We start from the raw sequence: 23,515 nt of genomic DNA on the forward strand, positions 1-23,515 counted from the left end.
TGTTAAAATGACCTAATCTAATGTCATATGTTTGCAATCATCCTTTCGTATGATTTAGACTTTAGAGACAGAGCGCAAAAACCGGCCCTTCGGCCCACCGAGTCTGCACTGACCAGAGATCACCCTGTACACTAACACTTTCCTACATACTAGAGACCATTTACAATTTTACTGAAGCCAATTATCCTATGTCTTTGGAGTGTGGGAGAAAACCGGAGCACCCGGAGAAAACCCACGTGGTCACAGGGAGAACGTACAAACTTTGTGCAGACAGCACCCGTAGTCAGGATCAAACCCGGGTGTCTTGCACTGTAGGGCAACAACTCCACTGCTGCACCACTGCCGCCCCTAATTGTGTGTCTTTTATCATTTCTAAAGTGCATCGTTCTTATTTTGTATATATTACTAATAGGGTTCATTGTTTAATTTCACAGTAATATACTTGTCAGTCACACCAAATCTTTTTTGACATAACTTATTTTAATATTCCTGAACGATTACACTTTTCAGAAGTGCCTGTTTTATTATTTCAGAATGCAGTAATGTACAGTCTCCAATGGAAGCTGCTGCTTCTGAAGCTAGTGTGGACTCCACTCAGCATTTGCAACATTGCCAGCAGCTTGTGCCCCAGACCCCAGAGAAGCCAGCACCAGACGAGGATCCAGTGCAGCCTCCAATGCAACCGAGTGCAACTGAAGCAGTAATGATGAATCCCACAGAAACGAGCTTACAAAGCAGTCTGCAACCGCAAGTTACTGGTACAGTGGGTGCTCATCAATCCACTGCTTCAAGTACGTCCAACCATCTTAAGTATTATGTGTTATTTGCTTGTATTTCCAGTATTTGTAATTTTGAGCCGTGACTGTACAGCTGCATAAAGTGGTTAAAGCAAGGATGCAATGGAAGATGTGGATTGCAGCCAGTCCAATATAGATAGACTTTGATGAACATGTAGCCTTCTGTGTCTCGAAACAGTTGTTAGGCAGTTTTAAAATTTGACTGGAGTTATACCTGATGCAAAACCAAAGTGCTATGTATTTTCGAGGTGCTCTTGCACATCTTAGTTTCTATGTCGGTTGTCATATTAAAATTTATATATTCCCCAAGTTAAACTTGTGTTGTGGTGCAATGCAGATTATAATATTAATGCTTGTGTTTCCCAACCCAAACAGGAGATGCTTTTTAAATCTATTTGATTCCAATTATTAATTAATCCTGTACATCTCGGCGTGATTCAGTGTTGGTATTCGTATAAATTTAAACAAAGATTATAAAATTCCAATATCTAGCTGCAACATTAACGCAGAAGGATATTTCAAATGTTTTCAGATATGTTTTTTATCTGCAGTTTAGTTGTATTTACAAATACAATGAGATATCCAAGATGAGGAATTATTATGAAATCTTTAGATTTTTTTTTACAGGCAATATTTACAGAAATGTAATTTGACACTTTCCAGTTTGTATTGATTTTGCATTTAGTGAACACTGTTGTCAAATCTGTTGCCTTCGAACTGGATACATATTAAATGTTTCAGTGTGTTCTGCTGTATTGATGGATGCACCACTTTACATGTTTCTACACGTGTCGATAAAATCATTAACTCAACAGATGACTGATTAACATCTAGCATACAGGAAATAAATTTCTAGGTCTTTTATTTCTAGGTCCTGCCTGTTCACTTCCATCATCCTCCAGTACGGCAGCTGTGTCACCAAATGAAGTCTCTAATAGTAATCCAGTAGCAAATGGGGTAAATAGTTACTATTACTAACTTGGCTACAGTTTTACCGATTTATTAGGTCACCCGAGTCAATAGATCATATACCGCCACTATAAATCAAATGAACTTACTTGATATTTAAGTATATTTTTATAATGCAGTCACTTCAGCTGCGGGGATGCTATCATCTAATTCTTGCTTGAGAGGCACACTTTAAAAATTGTAAGATCTTGCAGCTAACTTCTGGTTTTAACATTCTAAGCTCTTAAAAGTAAATTAAGTGACGTGTCTGCAGCTGTTTTTGTTTCATTTACACAGCTATTTTATGTCCTTTGTGCTAAAGCAGGTATTCGTGTTTTTCAGAAACAGGAGAATTCTTGTGCACCCCAAAAGGTGACTCCAAAGAAAGAAGGCAATCCGTGGTACGATGTAGGAATCATCAAAGGAACCAGTTCGGTGGTAACTCATTATCACTTGCCACCAGAGGGCAGTCAAGGAGAGGTGAGCAGAGTGCACTGTTCAGTTTAGTTTAGAAATACAGCGTGGAAACCGGCCCTTCCGCCCACCGTGTCCATGCCGACCGGTGATCCCCCTTACACTAGTCCAATCCTACACACATAGGGACATTTTACAGAAGCCAGTTAACCTACAAATCTGTGTAGAAAGGAACTGCAAATGCTGGTTTAAACTGAAGATAGATACAAAAAGCTGGAGTAACTCAGTGGGACAGGCAGCATCTCTGGAGACTGAAGAAGGGTCTCGACCTGAAATGTCACCCATTCTTTCTCTCCAGAGATGCTGCCTGTCCTGCTGAGTTACTCCAGCTTTTTGTGTCAACCTTACAAACCTGCTGATCTCTGGAGTGTGGGAGAAATCTGGAGAAAGCCCACATGGTCACTGGGAGAATGTACAAACTTCGTAAAGACAGCACCCGAAGTCAGGATTGAGCCCATGTCTCTGGCACTGTAAGGCAGGCCGCACTACTGCTGCACCACTGTGTTACCCCATTTTTAAATGTCTGGGCTCTTTTGTTTTTAGTTTTGTCTCCATGTTTGTGACTCTCCCAAATGGGAACATCTCAACAGACTTGAGGCTGTAATCGCTGCCAAAGGTGCCTCAACAAAGTACTGAGTAAAGGGTCTGAATACTTGTGTAAATGTGATATTTCAGTTATAATTACTTTGCAAAAATTTCTAAACACCTATTTTCACTTTTTTAGTATGGGGTATTGTGTGTAGATTGATGACAATAAAAAAAAGAATTTAATCCATTTTAAAATAAAGCTGTAACGTAGTAAAATGTGGAAAAAGTGAAGGGGTCTGAATACTTTCTGAATGTACTGTATAGGCAAAATGTTTGGATGCGAAAGTGGGATAACACAGAACTAGAGTGAACGGGTGATCGATGATCAGCATGGACTCGGTGGGCCGAAGGGCTGTATTCCATGCTGTGTCTCTAAAACTAAAATTAAAGTTACAAAACAAAACAGCCAGAAGCCATTGCAAAGTAAATAAAGGCAAAATAGTTTTACAAACCTCGAGTCCTAACAACATTCTCGTAAATCTTCTCTACACCCTTTCCAGCTTGACAACATCTTTCCTATGACACGGTGCCCAAAACTGAACACAATACTCTAAATGTGGTCTCACCAACGTCTTGTATGACTGTAACATGACCTCCCAACTTCTATACTCCATTTGAATTTTAAATATATGATGCCTTGTTTGCTGTAGGATGCAAGTGCTAACATCCCAGACTACAGCATGCTGAAAAAGCAAGAGCTCTTGCCAGGGACCGCGTATAAATTCAGGGTTGCAGGAATCAACGCATGTGGAAGGGGTCCCTTCAGCGAGATATGTGCATTCAAAACCTGTCTCCCTGGATTTCCTGGAGCTCCATCAGCGATCAAGATAACCAAGGTACAAAGGGAGATTGGGGCATCAATTACAGACAACATTTAATTATGCATTTTTGAAATGTAGTCATTTAACCTTTTTTTGTAATACATAAACATCATTTTACTATAGTGGGATTTTCACAGAAAATCCAATCATTAGTAATTGTTAGTGAAATCAATTGGAAAAACTTCACACACATGAGAGTACATCCAAATTAATTTCCTAATTGATCTCCAAATAGTTTAGTTTAGATATAGAGCACGGAAACAGGCCAGAGATCCCAGCACACTAATACTATCCTGCACATGCTAGGGACAATTTACAAATTTACCAAGCCAATTAGCCTACAAACCTGTACGTCTTTGGAGTGTGGGAAGAAACCGGAGCAGGCAGAGAAAACCAATACAGGTCACAGGGTTGGTCACGGGGTAGTGTACAAACTCCATACAGACGGCACCCATAGTCAGGATCGAACCCGGATCTCTGGTGCTGTAAGGCAGCAACTCTACTGCTGTGCCACTGTGCCGCCCAAATAGTTTAATTTATTATTGATACAGTGAAAAGCTATTGCTTACATGCTATCCAGTCAAAGAAAAGACTATACAATCAAGCTGTGCACAGTTAAAGATAAAGGATAAAGGGTACAACATTTAGAGCAAAGATATAACATTGAACTTTCTTGAATTGAACTTCAAAGGTCTCCAATGAGGTAGATGGGAGGTCAGGACCATACGCTAGCTGATAGGACCATTCAGTTGCCTGATAACAGCTGGGAAGAAACCTTTTCATAATCTGGAGGTGTAAAACTAAAATAAAGATGAACCTTTTCTAACATACTTGAGGAAGTGGGTCGGATGGTGTAGAGTTGAGAGGTGGTGAATCGCTACTATAACTAACTTTATTTTGATAGCTTGTGTCGAGAGTTGAATTGAGTGCAAATTTTAACTTCCCGCTGGCCCTGCCTCCACAGAGTGTTGATGGGGCTCACCTAACCTGGGAACCGCCTGCGACAACTGCTGGAAAAATACTGGAGTATTCCGTCTATCTGGCAGTGCGCAGCATTCAGGTGACAGAATCCAAGTCTGGAAGCCCGGCCCAGCTGGCCTTTATGCGGGTTTACTGTGGCACCAAGCCCTCGTGTGTGGTCTCCTCATCACACCTCGCCAATGCACACATTGATTGCACAACAAAGCCTGCTATCATTTTTAGGATTGCAGCACGGAACGAGAAGGGATACGGACCAGCTACACAAGTTAGATGGCTTCAAGGTAAAACTTTTAATTTATTGTCCTGTTACATAAATTATTTGCAACTTTACAGAAACAGGCCCTTCGGCCCAGTGAGTCCGCGGTGACCAGCGATCACCCCGTACACCAGCACCAAGCTATACACCAGGGACATTTCACAATTTTACCAAAGCCAATTAACCTACAAACCTGTACACCTTTGGATTGTGGAAGGAAACCAGAGCACCCAGAGAAACCCCATAGTCCCAAGGAGAACATACAAACTCCGTACAGGCAGCACCCATAGTCAGGTTGTGTGTATAATATAATAATTATAATAATTATAATAATAATATTCATTTATTGTCATTGCAACGAGTACAACGAAATTAAAAAAATAGCCAATCCTGACGGTGCGTACAAACATATATGCAATAAATGCAAAAACAAATAAATACAATTAAATACAATTAAATTAAGTACAAGATTTTTTAACGGTGTTGCCTAGTGCAAGGTAGTGTTCAGTTCTCGTATGGCCCTGGGGTAAAAACTGTTCTTAAGTCTGTTTGTTCGGGATTTGATCGACCTGAAACGTCGACCAGAGGGCAGATGAACAAACAGACGGTGGCCGGGGTGGGATGGATCTTTTATTATTTTGCCTGCTCTACTGAGGCAGCGTAGGCTGAACAGGTGCTCCAGGGAGGGCAGTGAGCAGCCGATGATCTTCTGGGCCGTCGTGATGACCCTCTGAAGGGCCTTCCTGTCCTTTTCTGAGCAGCTGGCATACCATGTGGTTATACAGTATGCCAGCACACTCTCGATGGAGCAGCGATAGAAGGACAACATGAGCTTCTCCTGCAGGTTGGTTTTCCTGAGGATCCTCAGGAAGTGGAGTCTCTGCTGTGCCTTCTTTACTGTGGTGATGGTGTTGGTAGACCAGGTAAGATCCTCTGCGATGTGCGTACCCAGGAACCTGAAAGCTGGTACCCTTTCCACACAGACCCCATTGATGTAGAGTGGGTCGTAATCTCCACTGGTTTTTCTAAAGTCAATTATAAGTTCCTTTGTTTTGGAGGAGTTCAGGACCAGATTGTTCACTGAACACCATGCTGCCAGCCTTTGGATTTCATCCCTATAGGCTGTCTCATCTCCTTCTGAGATGAGTCCAACCACAGTCGTGTCATCCGCGAACTTGATGATGGTGTTGGTGGGATGGGTGGGGGCGCAGTCGTGAGTGTAGAGGGAGTAAAGGATGGGGCTCAACACACAGCCCTGTGGTGAGCCGGTGCTCAGTGTAATGGTGGAGGAGAGGTGAGGGCCTATTTTGACGGTCTGGGGGCGGTTGGTCAGGAAGTCCTTGATCCATTGGCAGATGGTTTGGGAAAATCCAAGGTCGGAGAGTTTGGTGACCAGTCTGCTCGGGATGACCGTGTTAAAGGCAGAGCTGAAGTCGAGGAAGAGCATCCTCACATAGCTCCCCTGGTGTTCAAGGTGGGTCAGTGCAGTGTGAAGAGCAGTGTCGATGGCATCCCCTGTAGACCTATTTGCTCTGTAGGCAAACTGGTGTGGGTCGAAGGTGGGTGGGAGGCACTTTGTGTCTACTCTGCTGCACTCTCTCCATGCCTCCACACAGTAAAACTATTGAACATCAGAAAACTGCACCAGCTGAAAATCTGAAATAAAACAGGAAATCCAGAGGTCAAGTAGGCCAGGTAGCATGTTTGGAAGCAGAAACAGATCTTTTTCCATTGATGCAGCCTGACCTAGGAGCGTTTTCAGCATTTTTTGTTTTTATTATGGAAAAATTATTTGGGTTGTTTACACACAGTCTGTAGTTTTAATTTACAGAGGTGTACTATAAGTGAAACAGAACTTCAGAAATAAACACGTGCTAGAAATACTCGTGAGTTTGGACAGCATCTGCGGAAAGAGTCCACCCCTGACAAAACTAAGCTCTTGGCCAAAACCTGGTTCTGTCTGGTCCGGTTTGTTGAAGGCATTAGAAATGTTCTCTCATTTTGTTGCTCCTGTGAGAATGTTAACAACCTGCTCTCATTATCTGTTAGATGCAAGTGCACAAGGAACAAAGAGCACAGTAAAGAGGTCTACAGTATCGCCAGACAAGTGAGTGACCTATTAGTTCTTGAGGTTAAAGAGATTCATTCATTTTTAATTGTTTTAATGCGTTCCAATGCTCCAGTTTATACTTTATTCGCTTTTTTAAAACTTTTTTGAATGGGCTTATTAGTTTCTGAATTTTTTTGTCTGACAGCATTGTGGATTAACAGCTCTGGGCCAAGGCAGGAGAGCATGGGTTATGCATTCTATCTGAAAGCCTCTTAAACGCCACTATCGTATCTGCCTCCACCTGCATCCCTGGAAATGCGTTCCAAGCCCCCACTACTCTTTTTTAAAACAAAAGCTTGGCCCGCACATCTCCATTCAACTTTTATAAGTTTTATATACTTGTATCAAGTCTCCCCTCAACCTCCAACAACCTTCAGGACAGGGAAACACAAGTGCTTTCCATGACTAGCATTTGGCACCTTGTTTCTATGCGAAAGTTGCCATCAGGGCATAGTTTCAGAATAAGGGCACAGCCTCAGAATTAAAAGATGTACCTCCAGAATGGAGATGAGGAGGAATCTTTTTTGCCAGAGGATGATGAATCTCTGGAATTCTTTGCACAGACTGCTGGGGAGGACAAGTCATTGGAAAATTTTTAAAGCAGAGATTGATAGATTCTTTATTAGTAAGGGTGTCGAAGGTTAAGGGGAGAAGGCAGGAAAGTGGGGTGGAGAGGGAAAAATCGATCAGCCATGATTAAATGGCGGAGTAGACTCGAAGGGCTGAATGGCCTAATTCTGCTCCTTTGTCTTATTGTCCTATCAGTAGCCAAAATATGTGGCTGCAAAAGACAATAACTGTAAAGAATGAAAAGTGGAGGAGAAATATAATAGAAGATTGTGTTTGTTTGACCGCTGTTTAAAAGTATCTATTAACACAATGTCATGAATGTGATTACAGCACTAAAAGTGGAGGTGCCAAGAAGTCCAAGTTTGAATGATGAAAAGACGACTTTTCTATTTGCTGGATGAAAGAAGTAAAGTACTGTCGGATAGTATTTGTATTTATTTTGTAAATGTTTTGTAATATGTTCCTGTTATACTCTTAATTCCTATAACTTGTGAGCTTCTTAGAGAAGGAATTTAATTTGTATTAATTGTATATAGTACATTTCTTGTTTTAGAACTGTGACAGATAGTCTTGAGGCAAGTTTTAAACGATAGCTTTTTAGAAACATTATAATGTAGATTTTAAATTTGTATTAACATTACTGTGCAGAGTTCATCTAGGTGGCTTGTTTCTAAAATGGCTTATTCTGAAATCACTACAGTAGTGATTGGGTGTTTGCTGTGCAAGCATTGGTTTAAAGAGTTTTCAAAGAAATGTTGGTGTTTCACCTTGTTGCAGGTGGATTAGATAGGTCTTTAAAGCATGTTTTTATGTGGATGAAGTTTGGGACCAAAAAAAATGGCACTAAGGAGAAGCAGCTTTGTTCTCAGAGTAGCACTTACACAGATTCTGAATCACCATTGGAAACAAAAGTTATTGGAAAAAATCTTTCTTTGTGTGTGTTTGTATGCGTGTGTGTGTGTGTGTGTGTGTGTGCGCGCAGGCCACTGAGTGGCATATTTTGTGCATGATTTGAGATGAAAAATTTGAAACTGCTTTTTTATTTTCAATTTTTATACAAATATAAAAATGAATGAAGATGTATTGGATATAAAAGTTGTATGACCCGACCACACTTTTTTTCAAAAACAAGTGTTCCTCGTAAATGTCACTAACCACAATTGTCTCCTGTTGGCGCATTATGAATTTTAGAAAGCTTTCTGTGGCAGCAATAGTTTGGTTTCTTCAAATTAAAAGACTTGCCCTACGCTTCCACCAACACATACTGTACCTGTGCTGAAATCGCTGGGGAAAACCTCAAACCTCAGCTATGTGTATGGAAGAAGTATTGATAAGTCTTCCAACAAACAATGGTGACTAGTTATAACCAGCAATTTCAAGCTGCTTTAAGCGTAGTGAATCCTTGGCTGAATTGTGGGGTCAGGTAATTTGACAGATTCATGACCCAACATTGATTAATGCTGTAATGCTGGCTAATTTCATCATATGATTGTACAGTTCAGAATTACTATCTGCTAAATAACTACTAATTTCTATTTGTCACTGAACTCAATGACTTATAATTTGCACCATTTTTTAAAAAATTTGCCGCCTTGCATTTAACAGTGCAAAAAATGCAGAATAGGCTTGAGTTTAATTTTAGGTGAACTGCACATAAAAAAATCTTTGCACAAAATGCTTTTGTGAACAGTGGTTCAGCTTTAGGAAGATAGACACAAAAAGCTGGATAACTCAGTGGGATAGGCAGCATCTCTGGAGAGAAGGAATGGGTAACGTTTCAAGTCAAGACCCAGCTTTAGGAAGGTGCATTGGGAGTGTCAAGTTTATCATTTTTAGTAACTTTGCTCTTTTACCTTTCTGCGCATATTATGCATAATATTATTTGAGTAATCCATATTTTGGTGAGACATGTAAATATTGCCTTAAACAAATCTGTGCATTTTCTTTTAAGTGAAAAGCTACATTTTCAGCAGTGCAACAATGGACAAATAATTGCACATTTTCCTCATGCCTTGTGATTGGATACTCATTTTGTACAGCTAACTCAATAAAAGCCAGAAATAATTTTTTTTGATTTTTTTTTGTTTTAAAGACAGTGCAGATGTTATTTTTATAACCTTTATTTAAGGTTTGCAGCGGAGCCCTTTGTTCTTTTAGCCAGTTCCTGCTGTTCAGCGAAAAGATGCGATCTGAAGAAGGATTTTGACCAGAACTGTTCCAGTTAGATTTTATGCTGTGATGAAAATAAAAAGAAAAGTTGCCAAATCTAAATGCTTATCTCTCGACCATGCGTTCTTATCTACCTATCCACAGCAGCATGCTCGGAAAATGGCTTAAACTGAAGAGATATTTAAATTTGTTCACTATAGTGTACATATTGTGAAACTACGCTCTTTGTAATCTTGCGATATTGATCTTATTTATGAGCCATCACTTAATAAAGTTTGGTGAAGACTTAATTGGGCAATTAATAGAAAACTGGCAACTCTGTTTCATTTCTGTGACCTGGGTAGAGAAGTAGGAAGAAAATACCTGTTTTTGGTTTCCACCAAATATGTTTGTGATTTCTCCTTTTTTTTTAATATGCTTGTTTTACTTTTGTTGGAGAGAAAAGTGCTGTCCTTTGCTTCCATGAGGTGAATCACCAATATGCTGCCTCCTTTACCACACTTTAGAGAATGCATTTTTCCTTTCATTTTACTGCTAGCAGAATAAAAACTGCAATTTTAACAATGCACCACTTAAATAATGGTTATTCTTTCTTGCTGTAAAGAAAAATTGTATATAATGGAATTGTGTTTTCATTTGTAATTTTTAAATATATTTTAATTTCTAAAAGACATGCATTTCTTATGGAAGGGTTCTAACCCAAAACGTCACGTATTCATTTTCTCCAGAGACGCTGCCTGACTTGCTGAATTACTCCAGCATTTTGTATCTATCTTTGGTAGAAACCTGCATTTGCAGTTCCTTCCTACACGTTTCTTGTCAATTCTACTGTCACTTTGCCACTGCCACATCCCTAACAATTTGCGATAAAAGGTGCTTTATCAGGTTGGCTGCCAGTGACTAATTTCTAAAAGACATGCATTTCTTATGGAAGGGTTCCAACCCAAAACATCACGTATCAATTTTCTCAAGATGCTGCCTGACACTCCGAATTACTCCAGCGTTTTGTGTCTATCTTTGGTAGAAAACGGCCTCTGCAGTTCCTTCCTACACATCCTGTACATTTCTTGACAATTCTACTGCCACTTTGCCACTGCCAAATCCCTAACAATTTGGAGAAGTCACTTTTTCAGGTTGGCTACCAGTGACTAGTAGTGCTGCAGGGGTCAGTGCTGGGGCTGCTTTGTATATTAATGATTTGGATAAGGGGATTGAAGGCTTTGTTGGCCAAGTTTGCGGATGATGCTAAGATAGGTGGAGGGGCAGGCAGTGTAGAGGAAGCAAGGACTCTGCAGAAGGACTTGGACAGGTAAGGAGAGTGGTCAGAGAAGTGGCAGATGAAATTCAGTATAGCAAAGTGCGGAGTCATGTATTTTGGTAATAAGAATAAAGGCATAGATTATTTTCTAAATGGAGAGAGAATCCAGAAATCAGAGGTGCAAAGGGACTTGGGCGTGCTGGTGCAGGACTCAAAGTTAATTTGCAAGTCGAATCAGTAGCAAGGAAGGCAAATTCAATGCTAGCATTTATATCGAAGACTGGAATACAAAAAACAGATGTAACCCTGAGGCTCTCTAAGGCACTGGTCAGGCCGCAATTGGAGTACTGTGAGCAAATTTGGGCCCCATATCTGAGGATGTGCTGGCTCTGAAGAGGATCCAGAGGAGGTTTACAAGAATGATCCAGGAATGAATGGGTTAGCATATGATGAGCATTTGATAGCACTGGGCCTCTACTCACTGGAATTTAGAAGGTTGAGGAGGGACCTCATTGAAACTTACAGAATAATGAAAGCCATAGAGTGGATGTGGAAAGGATGTTTTCACTGGTGGGAAAGTCTACGACCAGAGGTCATAGCCTCAGAGTTAAAGGGCGTTCTTTTAGAAAGGAGGAACTTCTTTAGTCAAAGGGTAGTTAATCTGTGGAACTCATTGCCACAGAGGGCTATGGAGGCCAAGTCAGTGGGTATTTATATTCTGAGGCAGCATAAAGTGTAGATGGAGTCAATGGAGGGGAGGCTGGCCTAGGCTACATGTCCAGTACTCTGACATTTCTGCAGTCTTGGGTAGAGTTGAACCCAAACCAACCTGTGATGCACCCTGACAGCATGCTTTCTATGCTGTAGTTTGTAAAAGTTATTGGAGACATTCTCAGTTTCCTGAGGAGTTGGGACACTGATGGCTGTCGCATCAATGTGGATGGTCCATGACAGATTGCCAGTAATATTAATGCCAAGAAACTAAGCTCTCAACCATTTTCACTGCGACACCGTTGATGCCGACTGGGGCATGTACTCTACCACTCTACCACGCTAAATTTTCTCACTCTCTTCTCCCATCAGGCAAGAGCTACAGAATCAGTACACATGACAGTAAACTAAACTAAGGGTGAAGGACAACAGTGCACTAATCTGGTCACAATTAGACATGCTTGCTTTTTATTCCAGGTGTTCAATCACTAACATTTAAATTCCACAGGTGCCTTGGTGAGAATAGTTTGATGGCACTGCCTGTCTGTACTCACTAGAGTTTAGAAGGATGAGAGGGGACCTCATTGAAACTTGCCTGGATAGAGTGAATGTGGAGAGGATGTTTTCACTAGTGGGAGAGTCAAGGACCAGAGGGCACAGCCTCAGAATAAAAGGACATACCTTTAGAAAGGTGAGGAATTTCTTAGAGGGTGGCAAATCTGTGGAATTCATTGCCACAGAATGCCGTGGAAGCCAAGTCATTGGGTATTTACAGATTCTTGTTGGGGTTTCAAGGGTTATGGGGAGAAGGCAGGAGAATGGGGTTGAGAGGGAAAGATAGATCGGCCATGAATGAATGGCGGTGTACAGTTGATGGGTTGAGTATCATGATTCCGCTGGGGAAACAGGCCCTTCTGCCCACGAAGTCTGCACCGACCAACGATCACCCCGTGCACTAGCACTATCCTACACATTAGGGACAATTTACAATTTTTACCGAAGCCAATTAACTTACAAACCTGTACATCTTTGGAGTGTGGAAGGAAACCGGAGCACTCGGAGAAAACCCATGTGGTTACAGGGAGAACTTAAGAGTATTCGTCGTCAGCATCGAACCTGCATCTCTTGTGCTATAAGGCAGCAACTCTACTGCTGTGCCCCACCTCCCCCCCATTCTGCTTCTGGATATATCCAGTAACTTAACCATCCTGCTCCCCTGCCAATTTACCATGACAGAAGAGCAGAGGACAGGAGACAAGAACACAGGTTTTGTACTCTCAAAAACAATTTATTTTACACCTGTTTTATTAAAAGGGTACATCTAGTGAAATTACTTATTTGAATTACAAAAGGAGCAACATGATTCAATATGAAAATAAGACACTGCCCAGTAAGTTCTGACAGTAATAAATTGGACACACAGCGGCCAATGACATCAGCTTCCTGCATGTGTTCACACAAAACCCAACTCTTGTACAAAACAAAAGTACTTTGTAACTGTGATACATTATAAAGATTCAGTTTTTGTTTTAAAACTGGTAAATAAGAAATGATCCTTCAGGTGGGGGTTGGACCTGGGATTTCCCACTCACACCCCAGGAACCTGTTAAAGCATCTACAACTATCCAGAAGAATATAATTCAAGAGCAGGTAAAGAACATTGTCTTCGGCCAGTTGACCTTTTGACTGCTCTCTTCTTTCTGATTCCTTTTCTGTTACTGTAGGGCTTAACATGTTTCCAAGTCTTAAGTAGCTTCCATCAGGAGAACTGAATGGGCTGTACACCCGAAATCTGCCAGGAAGAAGGGGGACAGGGTCAGTTTGTTGCCACACACACACACACACACATACACAGTGGAAGTCAGTGATGCAGCATGGAAACACAGACCCCTGACCCACCGTCCTCGCTGAAAATCATGGATGCCTACATATAGTTTCATGACATATAGAGTCATACAGCACGGAAACAGGGCCCTTCGGCCCTACTTACGATGATATTGCCAGGACCCGAGGGCCTGAGCTGTAGGGGGAGGTTGAGCAGACTAGGATTAATCCTTAGAGCGCAGGAGGATGTGGAGCGATCGTCTCGAGGTGTACAAAATCATGAGAGGAATAGATCGTGCAGACGCACCAAGTCTCTTGCCCAGAGTACAGGAATTGAGAGCATAGGGCATACCAGAGAGCATAGGTTTAAGGTGAGGGGGGGGGGGAAAGACTAAATTGGAACCTGTGGGGTAACTTTTTCACACAAAGGGTGGTGGGTGTATGGAACGAGCTGCCGGAAGAGGTAGTTGAGGCAAGTTGGGCCTTAGGGCCTGGATCCACGCTGTACGACTCCATGACTATAACTTGTCCACACCGACTACCATGTCCTGTCTACAATAGTCCCACCTGCCTGCTTTTGTCCCATATCCCTCTAAATTTATCATATCCATGTACCTGCCTAAATATTTCTTAAATGGCACAATAGAACCTGCCCCAAACATCTTTAAAATTTGCTCCTCTCACCTCAATGCTATGCCATTTAGTATTTGATTTTGTCACCTTGGGAAAAATGTTCTGACTGTCAACCCTATCTATGCCTCTCATATTCTATGAGATGTTTCGGTATTACAGGGGTCAAGGGATTTGGGGATAGACAAGGATGAGGCTGTTGTAAAGGATCAACATTCCTTTGGTTTCCTCCCATATCCCAAAGACATGCAGGTTTGTAGGTTAATTGGCTTCTGTAAAGGGCCCCTAGTGCGGAGGATAGAGCTAGTATATGGGTGAACGTTGGGCAGTGTGGACTCTGGGCCGAAGGGCCTGTTTCCACACTATTTTGTTCTTAGAGATGTAATGCAGAAACGCCCTTCAGCCCATTATCCATGCCGACCATTGATCCACCATGCACTAGCACTCTCCTATAGACTAGGGACAATTTACAATTGTTACCAAAACCAAATGAATGTCTTTCGACAGTGAGAGGATACCGGATCTCCCAGGGGAAAAACCACGCGGTCACGGGGAGAACGTACAAACTCCGTACAGACAGCAATCATAGTCGGGATCAAACCCGGTTCCTGTAAGGCAGCAACTCTAATGCTACGCCATCGTGCAACCAGTATGATCCAATTTTGCAAGTAACAGGCAAATGCACACTTAATGAAATTCCATCAGCTAGATAATTGAAATATAAAGTACTTGAAACTATCTCTTAACTAAAATGCGCAGTAGCCCCAACAGATGTTAGAAGCTCCTTCTGCCTTCACTCAGGCAGGAAGAGCGAGGCTTTCTTGTGTAAAACAGTGTGTAAAGGTATTGCTCACCTGTTGGTAAGATGTTGTATAAACCATGACATTCTGTGGTTGGCCATCTGCAGTGATCAATCCTGTTGTCAACTGGTTAGCTATCAATGGAAAGGAGAGTTAAGGCTTCTATGAGGTATTTTTGCAACAGCTAAACCAAAACTAGTTTAATGCAATGGATCAAAGAGCACAGCTGGGTCATGTAGTCCTCACTGAACATAATAATCAATACCTGATATTTATTTTTATTTTTAGAGACACAGCTTGGAAACAGGCTCTCTGGCCCAGCCAGTCCACGCCAACCAGTGATCATCCCGTATACCAGAACGTCACCCATTCCTTCTCTCCCGAGATGCTGCCTAACCTGCTGAGTTACTCCAGCATTTTGTGAATAAATACCCCGTATACTAGCACTATCTGACACACCAGGGTCAATTTCCAGAAGCCAATTAACCTACAAACCTGCACGTCTTTGAGATGTGGAAGGAAACTGGAGCACCCAGAAAGAACCCACACAGTCACAGGGAGAACGTGCAAGATCCATACAGATAGCACAGGATCTAACCCGGACCTCTAGTACTGTGAGGCAGCAGCTCTACTGCTTCGCCTCTGTGCTGCCCCAAAATCTACGAGTTAGAATTCATAACAAGCTAAGAGGCTTGCTGATGTTTATCTTCTATAGGTCATAGAGTGATACAATGTGGAAACAGGCCCTTCGGCCCAACCTGCCCACACTGGCCAACATGTCCCAGCTACGCTAGTCCCACCTGCCTGCGTTTGGTCCATATCCCTCCAAACCCGTCCTATCTATGTACCTGTTGAGCTGTTTCTTAAATCTTGGGATAGTCCCAGCCTCAACTACCTCCTCTGGCAGCTTGTTCCATACACCCACCACCCTTTGTGTGAAATTATTTATATTGATAGGCAGTGTGATATTCTTGTTAAAAAACACTCCATTCAGAAGTTAATGAGAAGCAGACTGTTGTCCAATTGATCTATGCTGGTTATTTCATATCCATAACTTAGAGGAGCAGAATTAGGCCATTTGGCCCATCAAGTCTACTCCACCATTCAACCATGGCTGATCTAACTTTCCCTCCCAACCCCATTCTCCTGCCTTCTCCCTGTAACCCCTGACACCCGTACAAATCAAGAATCTGTCCATCTCCGCCATAAAAATATTCATTGACTTGGCCTCCACAGCTTTCTGTGGCAATGAATTCCACAAATTCACCACCCTCTGAGTAAAGTAATTCCTCCTCATCCCCTTTCTAAAGACATGTCCTTTTATTCTGAGCATATGGCCACTGGTCCCAGACTCTCCCACTAATGGAAACATTCTCTCCACATCCACTCTTTCCATGACATTAATACAATGCTCCTATAATTCACCCATTTCACCTCATCAGACTCCACCAACATATCTACCACATAGGTTTTCTGCCGAGTCATTTTTTTTAATGGGAGTTGACCAAATCTATCTGTCCCTTATCTGTGTTCTAATGGCCAAAATGACCTTGCTGGAAATTCCAGTCACGCAACAGCCCGAGATATTGAACCAGCTCCAGCTATTTGCAATCACACTAGAAATTACAGAACTCTGGAAGACTACTTGGTCGGCATGGACAAGGTGGGATGAAGGGCCTATTTCTGTGCTGTATAAGTAAGACTTTAGTTGCATCATTTGTGTCCAAACATCTGTTTTCCCTCTGACCATCGCCTACTAATTTAGTTTAGATTATTATCAGTGAAAAACCTTTTTGGTGCATGCTATCCATTTAGCGGAAAGACTGTACATGATTACAGTCAAACTATCCTCAGTGTGGAGTAGAGGTTTAAAAGAGTGGAGCGATTATAATGAGTGATTGCAGATCTAATTCTGGGACCAGCACACAAGAGAGTCACTTGGCTTGGGCGCCATCTTACTCTTGGTACCCCTTGGTACTCATTTTTCACCAGCCCTCGACAATTTACTGCAACTGTAGGTTTATTCTCTGTTATAGTGTCTCTGTGGGGGCAGCATGGTGTGGCAGTGGTAGAGCCACTGTCTCACAGCACTGGAGACCAGGCTTCAATCCTGACCTCGGGTGGGCTTTGCACGTTCTGCCTGTGATCGCAATGACTTCCTCCATGGCTGTTTGGTTTCCCACCACATCCCAGAGGAGTACAGGTTGGTAAATTGCCCTTGGTGTGTGAGTGTAGGTTTAGACACTTTAAAGTTACAGTGCGGAAACAGGCCCTTCGGCCCACAGAGTTCATGCCGATCAGCGATCACCTCTTACACAAGTACTATTCTACACGCTAGGGACAATTTACAATTTTACCGAAGCCAATTAACCTACCAACCTGCACGTCTTTGGAATGTGGGAGGAAACTGGAGCACCCGGAGAAAACACACGTGGTTACAGGGAGAACACACAGCAACTGTAGTCAGGATCAAACCCAGGTCTCTGGCGCTGCAAGGCAGCAACTCTACTGCTGCATCACTGTGCTGCCCTTTGTATGTTATCCCACTTTCACATCTGCTCCCTGCACACTCGGGGCAATTTACAGTGGGCCAATTAGCCCACAAACCTTTGGCATGTGGGAAGAAACCGGAGCAGCCGGATGAAACCCATGTGGTCACAGAGAGAACATACAAATTGCATACAAACAGCGCCCGAGGTCAGGATTGAACCCGGGTCTCTAGCGTTGTCAGGCAGCTACTCTACCAGCTGTGCCACCATGCCGCCCTGAACAGGCCACAAGGACAAATAATCTTTGGCCATAGTATCTGTTCTGAAGTGACCTCTCTTTGATTTGATTGATGCAACATGGAAACAGGCCCTTTGGCCCACCAAGTCCACACTGACCATCAATCACCTGTTCACACCAGTTTTATTTTTACCCACTGTCTACACATTGGGGGAAATTTTCCAGAGACCAATTAACCTACAAATCCGTATGTCTATTGCTATGTGGGTGAAAACTGGAGCACCCGGAGGAAACCCACGCGGTCACAGGGAGAACGTGCAAACTCCACACGTACAGCACCCAAGGTCAGGATTGAACCTGGGCCTCTGGCGCTGTGAGAGAGCAGCTCTACCAGCTGCGCCACCGTGCCACCCGGAAAAAATAATTTACACGTATTTCCTTCTCCCTCCTTGGCCGGTGTTTAATTAGTCGGTATAAATAAGCAATGATTTTAAGCAGCACTTACAAAAGGTTTCATCTGTGAGCTCCTCTCCCAGGCCATCTGTGCCTCCACCTGTTGATGTGTTTATTCCTTTCTCTCCCTTCATTGCCTGCACAATTCAATATTTGTTTTTAAATAAGAAGACAATGTAAGTACTTAAGTAAAAAGGTAAGTGAAGACAGTTTCACCTCTCTGAACTTCTGCAGGTAGAGTTTTAGTGGCTCCACATAGCTGTCGAAGCCTAGTGTGGACATGGCGAAGAGGATATCTTCTCCATTGATGGTTTTGCGTTTTTCTTGGTGACATCGCTCGCTGGCCTCGGATGTGATGAAGCTGATAAATTCACTCACACACTCCTGGACACATTCCTTTGCATCTTTAGCGATCTAGAAGTAGAAAAAAAAGTTGGGCGTTAGAAGGGAGCAAGGCGGCAGCAGCAGTGGGCTGATCTGCCCTCGTGCCTGCTCTGCCCGAGCCAGGCTGATCCTTCCCCTCAGCTCCACAATCCTGCACTTTGCCCATCGACATCTATTCCCTCCATATTCAAAAATCAATACTCTCAGAGACTGAGTTCCACCGCTCTTCCAAAGAAGTGCGGCACGGTACCACAGCGGTAGAGTTGCTGCTTTACAGCGAATGCAGCGTCGGAGACTCAGGTTCGATCCTGACTACGGGTGCTGCACTGTAAGGAGTTTGTACGTTCTCCCCGTGACCTGCGTGGGTTTTCTCCGAGATCTTCGGTTTCCTCCCACACTCCAAAGACGTACAGGTATGTAGGTTAATTGGCTGGGTAAATGTAAAAATTGTCCCTAGTGGGTGTAGGATAGTGTTAATGTACGGGGATCACTGGGCGGCACGGACTTGGAGGGCCGAAAAGGCCTGTTTCCGGCTATATATGTATGATATGATATGATATGAAGTCTCCGCCACGAAAGGCCGACTTATTTTGAGATGTGGGCGGCACATTGGTGCAGCTGGTAGAGCCGCTGCATCACAGCGCCAGAGACCTGGGTTCGATCCTGACCTCGGGTGCTGTCTGTGTGGAGTTTACACTGTGACCATGTGAGTTTCCTCCAGGTGCTCCAGTTTCATCCCACATCCCAAAGACATGCGGGTTTGTAGGTTAATTGGTCCTCTGCAAATTTCCCCCTAGCATGTAGGGAGTGGACGTGAACGTGGTATAGCATAGAATGAGTATGAATGGGTGATCGATGGTCGGAGTGGACTCAGTGGGCCGGTGCCTGTTTCCACGCTGTATCTCTAAACTAAACTCTACACCGTGACTGCTGGATCTAAGGCCCTGGCTTGGGCAGAACATGATCTCCAGAACACAATCCCCACAGCTATGCTATTGATTGTCACATGAATTTTGTATGCTTCAATGGGATCTTAAACTCAAGTCTTGGCCAAATCTGTATAACTGTACAACATACACACTCCCCCAGAAATCAATCCAGTCATCGTTTGTTGCATTCCCACCATCTTAAGTAAGGAGTTGAGACCTGAGCACAGTGGAATCACCAGGGCACTATATGTGAATGACATATCTTGGACCTGTATCCCCTTGCTGTAAAACCAACATACTGTTTGCCTGTAGAACCAAGGAGCTACAAATGCTGGTTTGCACAACAGGACACAAAGTGCTAGAGTAACAGAGGCGGCATAGTGGCGCCGCGGTCGAGCTGCCAGACACCCGGGTTCAGCGCCAGACACCCGGGTTCAATCCTGACTACGGGTGCTGTCTGTACGGAGTTTGTATGTTCTCCCTGTAATCGCGTGGGTTTCCTCCGGATGCTCTGGTTTCCTCCTACATTCCAAAGATGTACAGGGTTGTAGGTTAAATATGTAGGAAGGAACCGCAGATGCTGGTTTACATCGACGATAGACATAAAATGCTGGAGTAACTCAGTGGGTCGGGCAGCATCTGTGGAGAAAAGGAATAAGCGATGTTTCGGGTGGAAACCCTTCTTCAGACTGGGGCTCGATCTGAAATGTTACCTATTCTCCAGAGATGCTGCCTGACCCGCTGAGTTACTCCAGCATTTTGTGCCTATCTTCAGGGTTGTAGGTTAATTGGCTTCGATAAATTGTAAACAAATTGTCCCTAGTGTGTAGGATAATGCGGGGTGATCGCTGGTCAGTGCGGACTCGGTGGGCCGAAAGGCCTGTTTCCACGCTGTATCTCTCTAAAGTATAACTCAACAGGTCAGGCAGCATCTCTGGAGAACAAGGAGATGTTTAACGTCGGGTCCCTTCTTCAAACTGGTCCAGTCTGAAGAGAGATTCCAACCTGTACCGTCGTCACCCATCCTTGTTCTCCAGGGATGCTACCCGACCCACTGAGTTACTCCAGCACTTTGTGTCCATACTGTTTGCCTTCTAGATTTTGTGAACCAGCACATTAACTTTCATCATGCGTACACAGGGGCTCTCTGAATGCTAACACCTTCCAATTTCTCACTAGCTGAAAAACACTGGGTTTTGCGGTAAGGCAGCAACTCTACAGCTGCGCTACTGTGCCGCACTGTGAGTTGTTATACATTTATTAAGAGGTATAGTTACACACTACCTTGCCTGTTTGAGGAACCGCGGATTTCATTATCCGGGCAACGTTGGCGATGGGAAGATAGATATCCTGCTCCCGGTACGACTCCTTGGAACCATTTGTGTCATCGTGATCACCGAGCCCCTCGTCCGTGTCTCCTGAAACAAAGACACTGCTGACCGGCAATCCCCAAATAAGCAAGAAAGCGCAGCATCACATCAGCTAGAGAGCAGTCCTGACCTCCCATCCATCTCATTGGAGACCTTTCATCTTTAATCGGACTTTATCTTGCACTAAACATTGTACTCTTCATCCTGTATCTGTACGCTGTGGACAATTTGATTGTAATCATGTATAGTCTTCACGCTGACTGGATAGCACACAATGAAAAGCTTTTACCTCAGACTTCCAATGTTATATCTTGCACTAAATGTTGTTGTATCTTTTATCCTATATCTGAGCACTGGACAGCTTGGTGGTATTCATAGAGACATAAAGTTATACAGCTGGAAACAGGTCCTTCGGACCAAGTTGCCCATGCCGATCAACATTCCCCATCTAAACTAGTCCCACCTGCCTTCGTTTGGCCCATATCCCTTTAAACCTATCCTATACATGTACCTATCTAAATGCTTCTTAAATGTTGCAATGGTTCCTGCCTCAATTACCTCCTCCGGCAGCTCGTTCCATACACCCAGCATCCTTTGTGTAAAAAGGTTGCCCCTCAGGTTCCTATTAAATCTTTCTCTCTTACCTTCAACCTATGTCCTCTGGTTCTCGATTCCCCTACTATGGGTAAGAGACTTTGTGTGTTTGGCCAATTTATTCCTCTCATGATTTTGTACACCTGTGTAAGATCACCGCTCTTCCTCCGAGGAATAAAGTCCTAGCTACTGAACCTCTCCCTAGAGCTCAGCCCCTCGAGTCCTGGCAACATCCTCGTAAATCAGCTCTGCGCTCTTTCCAGTAATTACTAACAGAATCTGGGGGGAATTGATTGAAATGTGGGGAGAATATTGTGGGATTAATGTAGGGTTTGGGCACATGGGTGCTAGATGGTCAGCACAGACTTGGTGGGCTGAAGGGCCTGTTTGTGTGCCATGTGACTGTGAGTCTGTTCTTCTCATTGCGTATAGGACAGCTTTACAATTTGGGAGATACAGCACAAAAACTGGCCCTTCAGCCCACCGATCCACGGCAACCAACGATCACCTCACTAACGCCATCTTACACAATTGGGGTGGCACGGTGGCGCGATGGTAGATTTGCTGTTTTACAGAGCAGAGACCCGGGTTGGATTCTGACTATGGGTGCTGTTTATACAGAGTTTGTACGTTCTCCCCTTGATTGTGTGGGGTTTCCTTCCACAATTTAAAGATGTGGAAGGAAAAGGGGAGAAGGCAGGAACGGGGTACTGATTGAGAATGATCAGCCATGATCACATTGAATGGCGGTGCTGGTTCGAAGGGCCGAATGGCCTCCTCCTGCACCTATTGTCTATGTACAGGTTTGTAGGTTAATTGGCTACGGTAAAGATTGTAAATTGTCCCTGGTGTGTAGGATAGTGTGAGTTAGGATAGTGTGAGTTCATGGGGAGCGCTGGTCCACGCGTACTTGGCAGGCTGACGGATCTAGGGACAATTTACCATTTTTACCAAAGCCAATCAAACCTGTACGTCTTTGGAGCGTGGGAGGAAACCGGAGCACCCGAAGAAAACCCACGCAGTCACATTGAGATCGTGCAAACTCTGTACAGACAGCACCCATAGTCAGGATGAACCCAGGTTTCCAGCAACTCTACCACTGCCCCACTGTGCCGCTCATTTCCACTGTCGGGCGTAGTTCATGATCAAAGTGTCTACACGTGCAGGTCACAGGAGTCCTTGGAAAAGCACATTAGATCTTAAAAATAATCTCTTTTTCGCCCAACGACCTATTAAGAGGCAAACTCCAGCTGTTCAAAAAGATTGCCAAGTAATCAATGACAACTGAGTTCAGGACAGCAAGGCTCATTTTATGTTGAACCCATGCAGTCACAAGACAGATAATTCCATCCCGTTGTTTGTGCTGAGGTCAAACACGGGTCACAGTGTTGAAACAGCCCATCTTTCACACACTGTGCCCATTAACCTTCGCTGGACATTGGACAAAGAAACTGATTTCCAAACATTTATATCAGTCGCACCATAAGTTCATAAGTGATAGAAGCAGAATTAGTCCATTCGTCCCATCAAGTCTACTCCGCCATTCAATCATGGCTGATCTATCTCATAAGACCAAAAAGGGGTGGCACGGTGGTGCCGCGTTAGAGTTGCTGCCTTACAGCGCCAGAGACCTAGGTTCGATCCTGACTAAGGGTGCTGTCAGTAAGGAGTTTGCACGTTCTCCCTGTGACTGCATGGGCTTTCTCCAGGTGCTCCAATTTCCTCCCACACTCCAAAGTAGTACAGGTTTGTAGGTTAATTGGCTTCTGTCAATTGTTCCTAGTGCGTAGGATAGAGGTGGTGATAGAAGAGATGTGTAGGCAGGGGGGCTGGGAAGCTGCCGAGCTCGGCCCCGAAAACAGGAGAGCCCAGGAGAAGGGAGCCGCTGGTGACGACGGATGCGGACGCGGAGCGGGCCGGTAGGAAAGGGGCCTCCAATTCCTTCAAAGTCAGCTGCAGGTGGTGCCTCCGGGACACAGAGGCAGTCGGGCAAGGAGAGGGACGTCGGCTCCTGGGCCAAGCAGCCTGGGGCTAACCTACATGGGGGAGCCACTCCAGTACACGAGCACATGGACCTTGTAAATGGTGCCACAACATGGCAACTTGTGCATTTGTGAGCTG

The 23,515-nt window shown here is 43.8% G+C and overlaps 2 protein-coding genes across 14 annotated transcripts in view; one reads left to right on the forward strand and one right to left on the reverse strand.

The window, feature by feature from the left end:
• The window catches only part of LOC144603659 (host cell factor 1-like), a 47,720-nt gene extending 37,429 nt beyond the window's left edge, over positions 1 to 10,291 (forward strand). For all 7 annotated transcript variants that reach the window (XM_078417228.1, XM_078417231.1, XM_078417235.1 and 4 more), the window contains 7 exons: positions 534 to 791; positions 1,669 to 1,754; positions 2,088 to 2,225; positions 3,458 to 3,643; positions 4,593 to 4,890; positions 6,915 to 6,972; positions 7,876 to 10,291. In XM_078417228.1, coding sequence (XP_078273354.1) covers positions 534 to 791; positions 1,669 to 1,754; positions 2,088 to 2,225; positions 3,458 to 3,643; positions 4,593 to 4,890; positions 6,915 to 6,972; positions 7,876 to 7,915 — 1,064 coding nt within the window. In that variant the 3' untranslated portion in view covers positions 7,916 to 10,291. The remainder of the gene's footprint in view (positions 1 to 533; positions 792 to 1,668; positions 1,755 to 2,087; positions 2,226 to 3,457; positions 3,644 to 4,592; positions 4,891 to 6,914; positions 6,973 to 7,875) is intronic.
• A 2,679-nt stretch (positions 10,292 to 12,970) lies between these two features.
• LOC144603418 (nuclear transcription factor Y subunit beta-like) overlaps positions 12,971 to 23,515 on the reverse strand; it is a 29,267-nt gene continuing 18,722 nt past the window's right edge. For 5 of the 7 annotated variants that reach the window (XM_078416609.1, XM_078416612.1, XM_078416611.1 and 2 more), the window contains exons 3-7: positions 20,715 to 20,848; positions 18,334 to 18,531; positions 18,170 to 18,254; positions 14,992 to 15,071; positions 12,971 to 13,475 (exon numbers count right to left, since the gene is read on the reverse strand). In XM_078416609.1, the coding sequence (XP_078272735.1) occupies positions 13,443 to 13,475; positions 14,992 to 15,071; positions 18,170 to 18,254; positions 18,334 to 18,531; positions 20,715 to 20,848 (530 nt within the window). In that variant the 3' untranslated portion in view covers positions 12,971 to 13,442. The remainder of the gene's footprint in view (positions 13,476 to 14,991; positions 15,072 to 18,169; positions 18,255 to 18,333; positions 18,532 to 20,714; positions 20,849 to 23,515) is intronic. The other 2 variants (XM_078416607.1, XM_078416606.1) reach the window with 2 other exon arrangements.

The sequence above is a fragment of the Rhinoraja longicauda genome, chromosome 20 (genome assembly GCF_053455715.1).
Source record: "Rhinoraja longicauda isolate Sanriku21f chromosome 20, sRhiLon1.1, whole genome shotgun sequence".
NCBI classification, from domain to species: domain Eukaryota; kingdom Metazoa; phylum Chordata; class Chondrichthyes; order Rajiformes; family Arhynchobatidae; genus Rhinoraja; species Rhinoraja longicauda.